Raw genomic sequence first — 14,960 nt, 5'->3', positions numbered from 1 at the left:
GTTAAACTCTGAATTGTATCAACTTTTGGTGTACCTTGCCTCCTGGGACAAGGATTAATGCACGCACGTAAGGAATGCCCGTTGGGTTATTTCCGGTCGTGACAGTGAGTAAACCAAATCTATTCGAATAGCCGTGCTCGCGGTTATTGAGCACCGGGACATGTATTACACTTGGCTAGACTCTGAATTCTTAACTTGTGTGGGATGGGTTATCGCATGATGAATTTTTATGCTGTTGGAGTCACTTCCTGAGATGGGGGAAAGTGGACGTCCTCAGAAAACCATAACGACTCAATGGCGGGAAGCTATCCTTGGGATCACAATGGATGGTGGACATAACCGTCATTGTTTAAATACAAACACTGGTACTAAAATTTGATCAGTTGATGCTAGGTCTTAGGCTTGTGAAAAGAATTACAAAATTGGCTTTGCGCAAAAGAACCATAGCCATCCTTTGAAATACCCCTTTCATATGTATTGTTGCTGTGGTGGCTTGCGGAGTACGGTTGGTACTCACCCTTGCAAATATAAAATTAATCAGAAACGGGAGATGAAGCTATGGAGGATCCCTATGCCTACTACCAGGAGAGAGATGAAGACGACGGTGCCCAATAGGTCTTAGTACGGTCGTTGCCTGTGGCAATGGCATGCCGCTGCCTAAATTCCGCTGCCTTATCTAAACTCTGCTTTTGGTTGTATTCCGGACCGCTCGGTCCGATGATTTAAGACAATGCCTGCGGGCTCATGTTGTAATAATTCGTACTAGACTCTCGTGTATGAGCATTTGGTATTAGACTCTCGTGTATGAGCATTTGGTATTCCGGCTATGAACTCGTGTGTACCAGACTACTTGATCCAGGGAAATGGTACTGTTTACACGATTGATTCCTGTTATAAAAACGGGGGTCTACAGATGTGCACCAATAAAACACAATTTTCAATTATGGTAACAACATGTTGTGTGTCTTCTACCTAACTCATTGATATGGTTGTAAAAGATATGTCCCATAATCGAATTATTAAGCTGAGCATCTACTCATGGATCCATACTCGAAAGGCTCATAAATTGAGTTTAATTAAGATAATGTTCTGGACAATACATGTGTAATTAAAGTATTAAATAAGATCATGGATAAAGGGTTGTTAAATTTATCAATCAACAACCACCAGTTTCCTTCCCAATCAAGAAAGAAAAAAAAAGAGATAAGATCTTGTTTTTGTGTGATCGGTGCAAAACATAATTCAAAACTAATCAAGCCCCACCAGTGTCGTTGTATAAGAAAGATGAGAAGAGGCAACTGATCGAGTTTGAACTCTCTCTCTAACCCTAAGCCCTAAATCAATCGCCGGATCGATTTGACACTGAAAGGGGTTCATGAGGTTTCTCTTTGTTTCCTTTTCATCAATAGAAAATCAGTACAGAGAAGAAGAAGAAGAAGAAGGAGAAAAAGCAAAAGGACGAACAACAAACCAAATACCGGCTTCAATGGCTTCACAAATAAGGTCAGTTAGATCAATTTTCGCATTAAACAAAGGTGATCATGTTTAGGCTAAGATCTTAAGTAATTAAGTAAGATTAAACTCCAACTACATTTTGTTAATTAGGTGTTACAATAAAATAACAATATTACAAAAGCGTCCGTCAATGCAGTTTTTTTACAAAATAAGGTTGAGAACACAAATTCTAGAACGTGAAGTATAAGGTACATAAGTAGTTTTACACTGAGTAGTTATGTATGACTCGCCAGTTTATTTATCACACACCACACTTGTGCGTCTCCTAACACACGCAAATTAAAAAGGATGGAGACCTGCAGTACATATTACTGGTAAGTGGTAATTAAAGTGGGTTTATTTAGGCTATGACTCTGCAGAGTTTAACCGACTAAACAAACACGAAAATGCATTGTAACAGAAAAACACAGAAAGATGCAGCTAGCTAGCTTGCTAGGCAATTCCCCACCACACAAGAGCCAGCATCGATCCCACTCAACATATATTCCCCGGTGTAGCTCTCTTCTGCCTTAGATTATACCTTGATGGCCTGTCGGTAGGACTCGGCCTCGGGAGAGGCGCGTTCCAGATTCCAGTTTGGCCTTCTTCAGCTTTTGTATTAATCCTGTCAAGCATTTGTTCGTGTTCCTCTTCCTCTTGCCCTGAGGCATGAGGTTATGGGCAACATCCGCCGGCGTCATATCAGTCTCGTCGAGCAGTCGTTGGATTTTGGTGAACAATGGGTGCTCGGTGATGTCTAGGTAGTTGTTGGCGAGCACCTTGAAGGCCTCAAACCGGCAGTAGGACATCTCGATGTGCTTGTCCATCCTCCCCCGGCGGATCAGTCCCGGATCGAGCTTATCAACGTGGTTGGTTGTGAGCACGATGATCCGCTCACCGCCACATGCTGACCACAGCCCATCAATAAAGTTGAGCAGCCCCGACAGCGTTATTTTCTTTCTTTCATAGTACCACTGGAAGTCTGTGCTCATGCGTTTATCCTCCAATTCCATCGCATGAATGTCCTCAATGACGATGATGGATTGCTCTGTTGTCTGGAGGAAGAGGTTCCGCAGGTCGGTGTTGTTCGTGACGGTCGTTAGGTCGAGGTCATAGACGTCATATTTGAGAAAGTTGGCCATTGCTGAGATCGTGCTGGACTTGCCTGTTCCGGACGGACCGTATAGCAGGTATCCTCGCTTCCACGCCTTGCCGACCTTGGAGTGGTACTCCTTTCCCTTCTGGAACATCTTGAGATCTTCTATGAGCTCATCCTTCTTGCCGGGGTCCATGGCGAGCGTGTCGAACGTCGCCGGGTGCTTCCACGGGACGTGGGTCCACGTGCTCATATGGTTCTCGTGGTGGGTGTACAGTCGCCTCTGCCTGTTCTTGGCGGTGAGCGCGCGCCCTTGCTGGAGGATTTCAGGGAGATATGAGTCTTGCACGAGCTGACGGTGGCGCTTGTGAAATACCAGCATGTAGTTGCGCCGTTGGATCTTACGTCCATACAAGGAATAGTCATCGGAAGCCTTGGACAGTTTCCACCACATGCGGGTGCCGCGGAAGCTGTCGACGACCTCCTGCTTCTCGTCCAAACTGAACTGGGTGTCGCCGTTGTCGCCGAGCTTGGCATTGAGCTTGTGGGCCCCTTCCATGCATTTGCTGCCCAGGTACAGCTCGTTCCGACCCAACTTCGTCTCGTTGTCGTCGATATAATCGGAGATGGTGTTCTGCTCGTAGGGATTGAAGTAGGCAACACTGGTGGAGAAACCATCTTTCGTCGGTCGGCCGATTTCCACAATAATCCCGGATGCAATAAAAACTGGGGCTAAAGATGATCTTTAGTCCCGGTTCAAAAGGGTAACGGGCATATTTGATCTTTAGTCCCGGTTTGTGTTACCAACCGGGACTAAAGATCATCTTTAGTCCCGGTTCGAATGCTGTCAGGTCATGTCAGGCCCCACCGGGATCTTTAGTCCCGGTTGGTATACCAACCGTAACTTTAGTCCCGGTTGGTATACCAACCGGGGCTAAAGATCCCGGTGATCTTTAGCCCCGGTTGGTGCTACCAACCGGGACTAAAGTCCCACCCCTATATATATGTCTTCTTCCTCCTCCAGCTGCCCGAGCAAGCTTCAAAATTTCTTCAAAAAAGAGGGGAGGTCATGCCAAAATTTCTATTGAATTTATTTTGGGGATTACATACAAATCGGAGGTGCCTAAAAGGTTTGCAACTTCATCCTCCAATATTTTTTTTTGTCATACTACATTTGCACCTATGTTTTGCACACTTTTTTTGTCTCCAAAATTTAGTTGTAAGTTGATGAGAGAGAAAATGTGTGTGGGGAAGAAAGAATATATAGAAATTTACTTCATTTGCTAAACAAGGTTTTATAAAATAGTTGAGAAGGAAAACTCTAGTGAAAGTTAATCTTAAATAATAGAAAACAAACTAAAATGAAAATTAAAAGAAGTAAAACACATTAAAATTAGTTTAAAACTTTACAAATAGTTTTTAAGAATTATTTGGTGTAATATTTTATGATTTTTGTATGAATAAAGATATCTTATAATTATTGTATGACTGTCATTATTATAAGAATAATTATTTGTGTACGGTTTTTTTGACTCATGTAGATGGATCGGCAATGGATGTACGCTGACCGGCGGTCCAAAGAGTTTATTGACGGCGTGCATTATTTTTTGAGAGTGGCCGAAGCTAACAGGCAAAGGGGTTTTATTTGTTGTCCATGCAATAAGTGTAAGAATCAGAAGGAGTATTCTGCATCCAGGACTATTCATTTCCACTTGTTTGAGTCGGGGTTCATGCCAAGCTATAATTGTTGGACATCCCACGGAGAGCAAGGTGTTGAAATGGAAGAAGATGAAGTGGAAGACGACAATATTCCGGACTTTGCTCAGTATGTTGGATTTGAAGCAAATCAAACGGGCAAGGAGGAAATAGCTGCTGATGGTAACGATGTTGCGGATGATCTTGGTCAGATGTTGCAGGACGCCAGGGAGGACTGCGAAAGTGAAAAGGAGGCCCATAAATTGGACAAGATGTTGGAGGACCACAGAACTTCGTTGTACCCAGGTTGCGAGCAGGGGCACAAAAAGTTGGATACCACTCTGGAGTTGTTGCAATGGAAGGCAAAAAATGGGGTTAGTGACAAGGCATTTGGCGATTTATTGAAACTCGTCAAGAACATTCTTCCGGGGGGAAACAAATTGCCCGAGACAACGTACGAGGCTAAGAAGATAGTCTGCCCGTTAGGACAGGAAGTTCATAAGATTCACGCATGTCCGAACGATTGTATCCTATATCGCGGTGAGGAGTATGAGAACCTAGAAGCATGCCCTGTTTGCAAAGCACTACGATACAAGATTAGACGGGACGATCCAGGAGAAGTTGACGGGCAGCTAACAAAGAAGAGAATTCCTGCTAAGGTGATGTGGTATTTCCCTATAATACCACGGCTAAGGCGTTTGTTCAGGAACAAGGGGAATGCTAGAATGTTGCGATGGCACGCTGAAGAGCGTCAACAGGACGGGATGCTGAGACACCCCGCCGATGGTTCGCAGTGGCGAAACATCGACAGAAAATTTAAAGAATTTGGAAAGGACGCATGAAACATACGGTTTGGTTTGAGTACGTGTCGCGACCGGGAAAATTGCCTTTTCCCGAACGCTAGTGTATTAATCCCCGTCCCAGGAAAAGCCGGGGTACACCACACAAACATGATATAAAAGACACATTTTTATTATATCGATAATATTTACATTATTACAAAGGCGCTTCAGGCCTGGCAATCAAAAATAAACAGCAGCGGACTAGCGGGCCTACGGTTTGGTTTGTCGATGTTTCGACAGAAAATTTAAAGAATTTGGAAAGGACGCACGAAACATACGGTTTGGTTTGAGTACGTGTCGCGACCGGGAAAATTGCCTTTTCCCGAACGCTAGTGTATTAATCCCCGTCCCAGGAAAAGCCGGGGTACACCACACAAACATGATATAAAAGACACATTTTTATTATATCGATAATATTTACATTATTACAAAGGCGCTTCAGGCCTGGCAATCAAAAATAAACAGCAGCGGACTAGCGGGCCTACGGCTCCATCTTCACAGGCGCTCAACTGGGGTATAAGCCAGGACTCCACCTAAGACATCTTCTCCAACGCTTCTCTTACTGAAGAGGGGAAAGATTGAGCAAGAATGAGTACAACCACAGTACTCAGCAAGCCACACCGGCAGATGCATAATTAATGCAAGGGAGTACAAGGGGATAATAATATAGGGGTTAAGTTTTGCAGTAAACAGCATTTAAAAGTCACTTAGTTGCCCAAAGCCATTTTATAAAGACAATCCTAGAGCTACACAGTATTATTAATCAAGGCCGTGAACCCACACGAACCTGCCTTAACCCAAGGCCTACGATGATTCAGACCGAACTGGCAACCCGACCCTGGGTCCCAGCTCGTCCCAAGCCAACCCAGGCCAACCATTCCACATTTTAGTTGTTAAGCAAATTTTAAGAATTAGAACACTGACTTGGGTACATTGCTCGGCTTGCCCATAACCGAGGGCGCGGCTATTCGAATAGATTATACTCTAATCAGAGGTGTACATCTTTACCCACAAGACACATCTTCCTCACGTGTAACCACGTGCCACATACCACCACGGTATACGGACGGAAGACGTGACATAGTTTCCAACCCATCCTAGCCATAGACAAGAGTACCGACCCAATCCCACCTACGGCCGGAACCTCCGGGACAGGCAGGCAGGACTGAGCCCCTAGCAGCAGGGCACCAACCCTGTGCCATGACATCTCGACTACCGGGCCGCAGCTCGTGTAGCCTTCATTTGCCCTGGAGAATGTCCATCGACCCCCGACTTCATCCACCTCCATCCGTGTACTTTTGTTTATAACCAGACTGAGCCACAAACTAAGCCTTACCCACAAGACATGTGGAAGTACGGTAGTGCTTTGCAACAGAGGCCCGAGCTTAATCCTTATAGTGGCCGGGGTGCTACTTCCCACAACTGGCATGCACCCAAACCCCACCGAAAACAGGTTTTAGGGGTTTTGAAAGAGGAAGAGAGGTGTATGTCCAATTCCACCATAAACCAACAATTCCATAGTGTCCGAATGATATGAGACTTCCCAAAGTCTAAAGTTATAAAACCACCTAATGTTGCCTAATTAACCAGCGAAGCATCTACCTAAGTTCATACTAGTGGAACCATAAATAGAGTACCCACTAGTTGGGGTTTTGTTTATTCTAGGGTGAACAAGGAAATAATAACAACAACAATAATAAGGTCATAACAAAGGTAAATAGGCATGGCTAGATAAAACAGTGATAACGCGGGAATTTAAATAAAGCGATAATGCAATAATTTAAAGCAACATAATTTTATAAACTGGGATTCAATATGTTCAAGGATGACGTGACTTGCCTTACTCAGAGAGAACGGCCTTCCGAACCTTCGGCGACGACCACGAACCACGCTTCGGGAACCTCCGGAACGACGAAAGCTACGCGAAGCACACAAGCAAAGCTACAAGCCTATAAAGAAGCAATAACAATACATAAAAAGAAAGCACAGGGTTCTTTAGGTTATAACAAACATTAGGAGACTTGAACGGGTCGATTCAGAGTTCGTATGACCAAGATATGATCATCCGAGGTTTAATGCTGTTATATGGAGATTTGCGGATTATTATAATTAAGCTTTGCAATTATAAAACAGGTGTAAGCGCTAGCCTGGAAGAGACAGGAAGGCTGCGCTGTTGACATGCGGACCCCACATGTCAACCTAAAGGACCGCGGTAGACCGGGTACACAGAGACGGTCCACGGGTCAACGGAAGCGGACCCCGTGTGTCAACCGAGGCGAGTAGCCGACAAACGGACTCCACTAGACACCACGCGGGCTGCACACGTGGAAACCACGCGGCTACCGAGCGAACACACTAACACGGACACTACACGGTCACCACCCGCACACGTGAACGACTACCGACACCGGTACACGGGTACCGGGGTCGACGACCGCACAACGGGTACGGGGCGACACCGAAAGGACGAGGACGGGGCAGCGAGGGAGAGGTCCTTACCACTACGCGGCGAGGCGAGGGAACGACTTCGGCGGCGATCCTTGGACGAAGGCGAGACGCGGCCGGCACGAGGCTTGACGATGCGGAGCCGAGGACGAAGACGATGACGGGGCTGCGGCGGCTCACTTGACGAACGCGGACGACGGACGAGAACGGCTCGACGGAGGGACGAACGCCACGACGACCGGGAACGACGAGAGGACGACGACGACGACGACGACCGGGACCGGCGAGGAGGCGACGAGGACAGCCGGCAGCGGCTGCACGGGGACGAGGACGACGTGGAACACGCCGCTGCGATGACGATGACGGAGGCGGCGCCGCGAGACGACGAGCCGGGCGACCGACGGGACGTCGACGACGAGAACGATCGGAGACGACGATGATGGACCGCGGAGGGGTTTGGATGGAGGGGAAACGATGCCGAGGACGACCTTGCGGCTGCGATGCCGGAGGTGGTAGTGGTGCAGCAAGCCGACGAGCCGGGGAGGAGGAAGGGGCGGCCGAAAGGACGCCGGCGACGAAGAGGATGGAGAGGCCGGCGCGGCGACGGCGTTCCGGCGAAACCGAGGAGCAGCCGGGGTGGAGGGCGATGCGGCGACGCCGAGGGAGGAGACGGCGACGTCGGCCGACGCTCAGGCGAGGCGGCAGGGATGGCTGGAGATGGTGGAGTGGTGGCGACACCACTAGTCGTCGGTGAGGACGCGTCTCCGGTGATTTCCCCGCGAAACGGAGGCGAAGCCGGGAAAGAGGAGGCAGCTGCGACGCCGGGAGAGGTGGCGGCGCAGCCGGAGGGTGCACGGGCGAGGCGGGAGGTGCGGCTGGAGGTGGCCAGCACGGAGGAAAGAGAAGGGCGACGGCGGGAAGGCAGCTCCGGGGGTCTCCGCGGGAAACGGAGGGCAGGCCGGGGTGGAGGAGGTGGCGGCGACGCTGGAGGAGGCGACGGCGCGGCCGGCCGGCGCACGGGCAAGGCGGTAGGGGCGGCTGGAGGCGTCCAGCGGCACGGGAGAGAGAGGGCGACGGTGGGGAGGTGGCTAGGGACCATGGGAGACCGCGGGAGGGGGCTAAAGCGATAGAACGGAGCGAGGGGGTTGCATTTTATAGGAGAGAAGAGGGAGACGGCCACGGGGGAGGTCGGAACGGCGGCGGTAAAGGCGGCCGGCGGCCATGGTTGGTGGCCGGAGAAAACGCGGGCGTTCCCGACGATTGGGGGCGCCATTCAAGGGGGAAATTGGGGGAAATTGAAGAGGAATCAATGGGGATTAAAACCCCCTAATCAATTTTGGAATTAACCAAGTGAATCAAGCGGATTTGGAGGAGGGAGCGAGCTAGGGTTCGCACGGGGGAGAGAGAAGCTGTGCGGGAGGAGGAAGAAACGCCTGGCAGGCGGGTCCCACGCGGGGCGCGCGCTCAGCGCGCGTGCAACGCACGTGCGCGGGAGGGAGGGGCGGCTCGGGCAGGGGGCGCGGCTTGGGCCGAGCGGCCGGCCCAGGAGGAGAGGAGGGAGAGGCAGCCCGGGAGAGAGAGGGAGGAGGGAGTGGGCCGGGAGGGGAGGAGGCCCAAGAGGAGGAGGGAGAGAAGGAGAGGGAGAGAAAGAGAGGGAGGAGAGGGAGACTTTGGGCTGGGCTTGGCCCAAAGGAGGAAGAGGATTATTTTTTAGGTTTTTCTTTTTAATAAACTTTGATAATTGTTTTTGTTGCTTAATAATTATTTCCGGTGCTCTGAAAATTCAAGTAAAATTTAAGGGCTCTTTTTAGACCAAGGAGAATTTAACAAAAATTCTCCGGGCCACATTCGAATTTTTCTTGTACGTATTTTAGTGTTTGCCAATTTCTTTCCGAATTTTAATTAATTCTATTATTCCTTTTAGAAAATGATTTTTATTTCGGGATGAATTTATGAGGACGTGACAAATCCACCCCCCTTACAAGAATCTCGTCCCCGAGATTCGAGGAGGCTAGCAAGAAGATAGGTTGGGCGGTCTTCTCTTCTTGTCTGACTTCTTCCGTCGCGTCTTTTATAACAAACTTGCCTAGCAAAACTTCGCCACTCTAGGCTGCTTGGCTCGATCCCTTGTTGCAGATGGAATCTTCTCTTCGCCTGACTTGTCCCTGGTTGAACCTTTAGCTGACTTCGACTGGGTTGCGGCGCTTGAAGATGGGGCTTCAGTTCCAGAACTTCGCATAGTTCATATCTTTGGAGTCAACCTCATACAAGTTACCCACTTCATGTCATGCGTCGAGATCAGCTCGTCATTACTAGGATACCATGCTTGTCATTTACTTCTAACTTGCCACCAACTGCCTCATATTAGCTTTCCTGCTCTCCAGGTGCTAGCTACTTCTGCTATTCGATGCAAGGGTCGGTAACTTTGCCTTTGAATTATGTTTCTAAAAAGAACCAACTTATCCCACTTGACATGCTTTGACGTCTCCCCAAATGACTTTGCTGCTGGACTTGTTATGGTCTGATCGTTATCCTGCCAAATCTGAAGCTTCGTTGTTAGATGCGATTTTAATCTGACCTCCATAGACTATCTTCGAACATATCACTTGGTTCATAACTGGGAATAGCTCTCATGAACAAGCAACTCGGATTCACTTTCTTTACATTTGGTTCACTTCCCACTATTCTGAAGCCGGTCCAACCAGCTGATGAGTTGCGAAGCCAACCCGCTCCTGGTCGGTGCACTGAATCAACCCTAGCTTCTTCTCGATTGTGCGCAACCAATCACTGGCTTCCATAGGATCGACGGCAATGGCAAAGGTTGGAGGCTCAGTTTTGAGAAATTCTGATAACTTGCACTGTTGCTGGACTGTAGGTACTTGAACGTTGGTTGCCCCTGCTGGGTTGTTCCAATTCTGTAATAGTTGAAAGGCTGTTGCCAACATGTTGGTTTGGTTAACCACAATTTGGATTAGCTCTGGTGAGGTTTCGTTGATGCTTTTCTCATTCCCATTGGCTTGGGTTCTTGAGTCATCGGATCCATCATTCCCATAGCCTTTGTTACCAGTGTTATCCATCTGTCACAAGGTAGGGGTTGAGAGAGGAAGCATACAAGGAAAGAATAGACCAGAGCTAGGGACAAGACCTTAAAGGAACTAACTCTTTTTGTTGATGTGTTGTTTGTTTTGCTTATTCTGCAAGTTGATTAAACAAACAACCTAGCATGGTCACATCACAACCCACCGATGCAAACCACGCACTACACACACAAGCAAGGAACACACGACTAACGACTCTACCCTAGAGGGTGGCTTAGGTTCAGCGACAGGTTCTCCAAGATCTTAGCTTCGGCTTCACAGCTGGCTTCACTGCTTCCTCCACTTCGCTAGCGAATCCTGCAGCCTTCCGGAGCTTCGGCAGACAATTGGCGACATCTTCTTCTCTCGCAAAACTAACCATCTAGTACTAGTTGAAATTTGAAGACGGAAGAAAGAGTAAACATTTTGCAAATAGCACACGGGAAAGGAGGAAAAGGAACTTTCGCAAATAGTTTCATTTATAAAATATGTCCTTAGGTTTTATCCACTTGGCTTATCCTACAGTCGAGATGGCTCTGATACCAGCTTGTCGCGACCGGGAAAATTGCCTTTTCCCGAACGCTAGTGTATTAATCCCCGTCCCAGGAAAAGCCGGGGTACACCACACAAACATGATATAAAAGACATATTTTTATTATATCGATAATATTTACATTATTACAAAGGCGCTTCAGGCCTGGCAATCAAAAATAAACAGCAGCGGACTAGCGGGCCTACGGCTCCATCTTCACAGGCGCTCAACTGGGGTATAAGCCAGGACTCCACCTAAGACATCTTCTCCAACGCTTCTCTTACTGAAGAGGGGAAAGATTGAGCAAGAATGAGTACAACCACAGTACTCAGCAAGCCACACCGGCAGATGCATAATTAATGCAAGGGAGTACAAGGGGATAATAATATAGGGGTTAAGTTTTGCAGTAAACAGCATTTAAAAGTCACTTAGTTGCCCAAAGCCATTTTATAAAGACAATCCTAGAGCTACACAGTATTATTAATCAAGGCCGTGAACCCACACGAACCTGCCTTAACCCAAGGCCTACGATGATTCAGACCGAACTGGCAACCCGACCCTGGGTCCCAGCTCGTCCCAAGCCAACCCAGGCCAACCATTCCACATTTTAGTTGTTAAGCAAATTTTAAGAATTAGAACACTGACTTGGGTACATTGCTCGGCTTGCCCATAACCGAGGGCGCGGCTATTCGAATAGATTATACTCTGATCAGAGGTGTACATCTTTACCCACAAGACACATCTTCCTCACGTGTAACCACGTGCCACATACCACCACGGTATACGGACGGAAGACGTGACATAGTTTCCAACCCATCCTAGCCATAGACAAGAGTACCGACCCAATCCCACCTACGGCCGGAACCTCCGGGACAGGCAGGCAGGACTGAGCCCCTAGCAGCAGGGCACCAACCCTGTGCCATGACATCTCGACTACCGGGCCGCAGCTCGTGTAGCCTTCATTTGCCCTGGAGAATGTCCATCGACCCCCGACTTCATCCACCTCCATCCGTGTACTTTTGTTTATAACCAGACTGAGCCACAAACTAAGCCTTACCCACTAGACATGTGGAAGTACGGTAGTGCTTTGCAACAGAGGCCCGAGCTTAATCCTTATAGTGGCCGGGGTGCTACTTCCCACAACTGGCATGCACCCAAACCCCACCGAAAACAGGTTTTAGGGGTTTTGAAAGAGGAAGAGAGGTGTATGTCCAATTCCACCATAAACCAACAATTCCATAGTGTCCGAATGATATGAGACTTCCCAAAGTCTAAAGTTATAAAACCACCTAATGTTGCCTAATTAACCAGCGAAGCATCTACCTAAGTTCATACTAGTGGAACCATAAATAGAGTACCCACTAGTTGGGGTTTTGTTTATTCTAGGGTGAACAAGGAAATAATAACAACAACAACAATAAGGTCATAACAAAGGTAAATAGGCATGGCTAGATAAAACAGTGATAACGCGGGAATTTAAATAAAGCGATAATGCAATAATTTAAAGCAACATAATTTTATAAACTGGGATTCAATATGTTCAAGGATGACGTGACTTGCCTTACTCAGAGAGAACGGCCTTCCGAACCTTCGGCGACGACCACGAACCACGCTTCGGGAACCTCCGGAACGACGAAAGCTACGCGAAGCACACAAGCAAAGCTACAAGCCTATAAAGAAGCAATAACAATACATAAAAAGAAAGCACAGGGTTCTTTAGGTTATAACAAACATTAGGAGACTTGAACGGGTCGATTCAGAGTTCGTATGACCAAGATATGATCATCCGAGGTTTAATGCTGTTATATGGAGATTTGCGGATTATTATAATTAAGCTTTGCAATTATAAAACAGGTGTAAGCGCTAGCCTGGAAGAGACAGGAAGGCTGCGCTGTTGACATGCGGACCCCACATGTCAACCTAAAGGACCGCGGTAGACCGGGTACACAGAGACGGTCCACGGGTCAACGGAAGCGGACCCCGTGTGTCAACCGAGGCGAGTAGCCGACAAACGGACTCCACTAGACACCACGCGGGCTGCACACGTGGAAACCACGCGGCTACCGAGCGAACACACTAACACGGACACTACACGGTCACCACCCGCACACGTGAACGACTACCGACACCGGTACACGGGTACCGGGGTCGACGACCGCACAACGGGTACGGGGCGACACCGAAAGGACGAGGACGGGGCAGCGAGGGAGAGGTCCTTACCACTACGCGGCGAGGCGAGGGAACGACTTCGGCGGCGATCCTTGGACGAAGGCGAGACGCGGCCGGCACGAGGCTTGACGATGCGGAGCCGAGGACGAAGACGATGACGGGGCTGCGGCGGCTCACTTGACGAACGCGGACGACGGACGAGAACGGCTCGACGGAGGGACGAACGCCACGACGACCGGGAACGACGAGAGGACGACGACGACGACGACGACCGGGACCGGCGAGGAGGCGACGAGGACAGCCGGCAGCGGCTGCACGGGGACGAGGACGACGTGGAACACGCCGCTGCGATGACGATGACGGAGGCGGCGCCGCGAGACGACGAGCCGGGCGACCGACGGGACGTCGACGACGAGAACGATCGGAGACGACGATGATGGACCGCGGAGGGGTTTGGATGGAGGGGAAACGATGCCGAGGACGACCTTGCGGCTGCGATGCCGGAGGTGGTAGTGGTGCAGCAAGCCGACGAGCCGGGGAGGAGGAAGGGGCGGCCGAAAGGACGCCGGCGACGAAGAGGATGGAGAGGCCGGCGCGGCGACGGCGTTCCGGCGAAACCGAGGAGCAGCCGGGGTGGAGGGCGATGCGGCGACGCCGAGGGAGGAGACGGCGACGTCGGCCGACGCTCAGGCGAGGCGGTAGGGATGGCTGGAGATGGTGGAGTGGTGGCGACACCACTAGTCGTCGGCGAGGACGCGTCTCCGGTGATTTCCCCGCGAAACGGAGGCGAAGCCGGGAAAGAGGAGGCAGCTGCGACGCCGGGAGAGGTGGCGGCGCAGCCGGAGGGTGCACGGGCGAGGCGGGAGGTGCGGCTGGAGGTGGCCGGCACGGAGGAAAGAGTAGGGCGACGGCGGGAAGGCAGCTCCGGGGGTCTCCGCGGGAAACGGAGGGCAGGCCGGGGTGGAGGAGGTGGCGGCGACGCTGGAGGAGGCGACGGCGCGGCCGGCCGGCGCACGGGCAAGGCGGTAGGGGCGGCTGGAGGTGTCCAGCGGCACGGGAGAGAGAGGGCGACGGTGGGGAGGTGGCTAGGGACCATGGGAGACCGCGGGAGGGGGCTAAAGCGATAGAACGGAGCGAGGGGGTTGCATTTTATAGGAGAGAAGAGGGAGCCGGCCACGGGGGAGGTCGGAACGGCGGCGGTAAAGGCGGCCGGCGGCCATGGTTGGTGGCCGGAGAAAACGCGGGCGTTCCCGACGATTGGGGGCGCCATTCAAGGGGGAAATTGGGGGAAATTGAAGAGGAATCAATGGGGATTAAAACCCCCTAATCAATTTTGGAATTAACCAAGTGAATCAAGCGGATTTGGAGGAGGGAGCGAGCTAGGGTTCGCACGGGGAGAGAGAAGCTGTGCGGGAGGAGGAAGAAACGCCTGGCAGGCGGGTCCCACGCGGGGCGCGCGCTCAGCGCGCGTGCAACGCACGTGCGCGGGAGGGAGGGGCGGCTCGGGCAGGGGGCGCGGCTTGGGCCGAGCGGCCGGCCCAGGAGGAGAGGAGGGAGAGGCAGCCCGGGAGAGAGAGGGAGGAGGGAGTGGGCCGGGAGGGGAGGAGGCC

General features: G+C 50.4%; 3 protein-coding genes across 7 annotated transcripts; all 3 read right to left on the bottom strand.

Moving 5' to 3' along the window:
* Positions 1-1,715: 1,715 nt before the first annotated feature.
* On the bottom strand, positions 1,716-3,690 carry LOC107279668 (AAA-ATPase At3g28580-like). The gene has a single exon (XM_026022229.2). It carries the CDS (start codon positions 3,147-3,149, stop codon positions 2,025-2,027), a length of 1,125 nt encoding a protein of 374 aa, XP_025878014.1. The 5' UTR covers positions 3,150-3,690; the 3' UTR covers positions 1,716-2,024.
* Positions 3,691-5,018: 1,328 nt separating this feature from the next.
* On the bottom strand, positions 5,019-9,021 carry LOC136354654 (uncharacterized). 4 transcript variants are annotated; one of them, XR_010738221.1, is made up of 4 exons: positions 7,627-9,021; positions 6,967-7,076; positions 5,609-5,689; positions 5,019-5,337 (listed from the first exon to the last, which is right to left on the bottom strand). XR_010738221.1 is itself a non-coding variant. In XM_066306169.1 (2 exons), the coding sequence occupies exons 1-2, from the start codon at positions 8,843-8,845 to the stop codon at positions 7,069-7,071; spliced, it is 1,227 nt and encodes a 408-aa protein (XP_066162266.1). In that variant the 5' UTR covers positions 8,846-9,021; the 3' UTR covers positions 6,295-7,068. The 4 variants fall into 4 exon arrangements, 2 of the variants coding, with proteins under 2 accessions (XP_066162266.1, XP_066162265.1); XR_010738220.1 differs by having other exon boundaries at positions 5,019-5,689; XM_066306169.1 differs by lacking the exons at positions 5,019-5,337; positions 5,609-5,689 and having other exon boundaries at positions 6,295-7,076.
* A 3,048-nt stretch (positions 9,022-12,069) lies between these two features.
* Positions 12,070-14,727, bottom strand: LOC136354703 (vegetative cell wall protein gp1-like). Of its 2 annotated transcripts, none has more exons than XM_066306237.1 (2): positions 13,402-14,727; positions 12,070-12,851 (listed from the first exon to the last, which is right to left on the bottom strand). In XM_066306237.1, the coding sequence occupies exons 1-2, from the start codon at positions 14,618-14,620 to the stop codon at positions 12,844-12,846; spliced, it is 1,227 nt and encodes a 408-aa protein (XP_066162334.1). In that variant the 5' UTR covers positions 14,621-14,727; the 3' UTR covers positions 12,070-12,843. The 2 variants fall into 2 exon arrangements, with proteins under 2 accessions (XP_066162334.1, XP_066162333.1); XM_066306236.1 differs by having other exon boundaries at positions 12,070-12,820.
* Between the last annotated feature and the right edge of the window lie 233 nt (positions 14,728-14,960).

This window comes from Oryza sativa, chromosome 12, assembly GCF_034140825.1.
Source record: "Oryza sativa Japonica Group chromosome 12, ASM3414082v1".
Taxonomy (NCBI): Eukaryota; Viridiplantae; Streptophyta; class Magnoliopsida; order Poales; family Poaceae; genus Oryza; species Oryza sativa.
The sequence above is the reverse complement of the archived record's forward strand: the minus strand, read 5'-3'. Positions and strand labels throughout refer to the sequence as shown.

Excerpts from the sequence above, each read along its gene's own strand:
- LOC107279668 (XM_026022229.2), bottom strand. The coding sequence starts at position 3,149 with ATGGAAGGGGCCCACAAGCTCAATGCCAAGCTCGGCGACAACGGCGAC.
- LOC136354654 (XM_066306168.1), bottom strand. The coding sequence starts at position 8,845 with ATGGCGCCCCCAATCGTCGGGAACGCCCGCGTTTTCTCCGGCCACCAA. Across the intron at positions 7,046-7,626 it reads CCTCGCCTCGCCGCGTAGTG|CTTTCGTCGTTCCGGAGGTT; the intron begins GTAAGGACCTCT and ends TGCTTCGCGTAG.
- LOC136354703 (XM_066306236.1), bottom strand. The coding sequence starts at position 14,620 with ATGGCGCCCCCAATCGTCGGGAACGCCCGCGTTTTCTCCGGCCACCAA. Across the intron at positions 12,821-13,401 it reads CCTCGCCTCGCCGCGTAGTG|CTTTCGTCGTTCCGGAGGTT; the intron begins GTAAGGACCTCT and ends TGCTTCGCGTAG.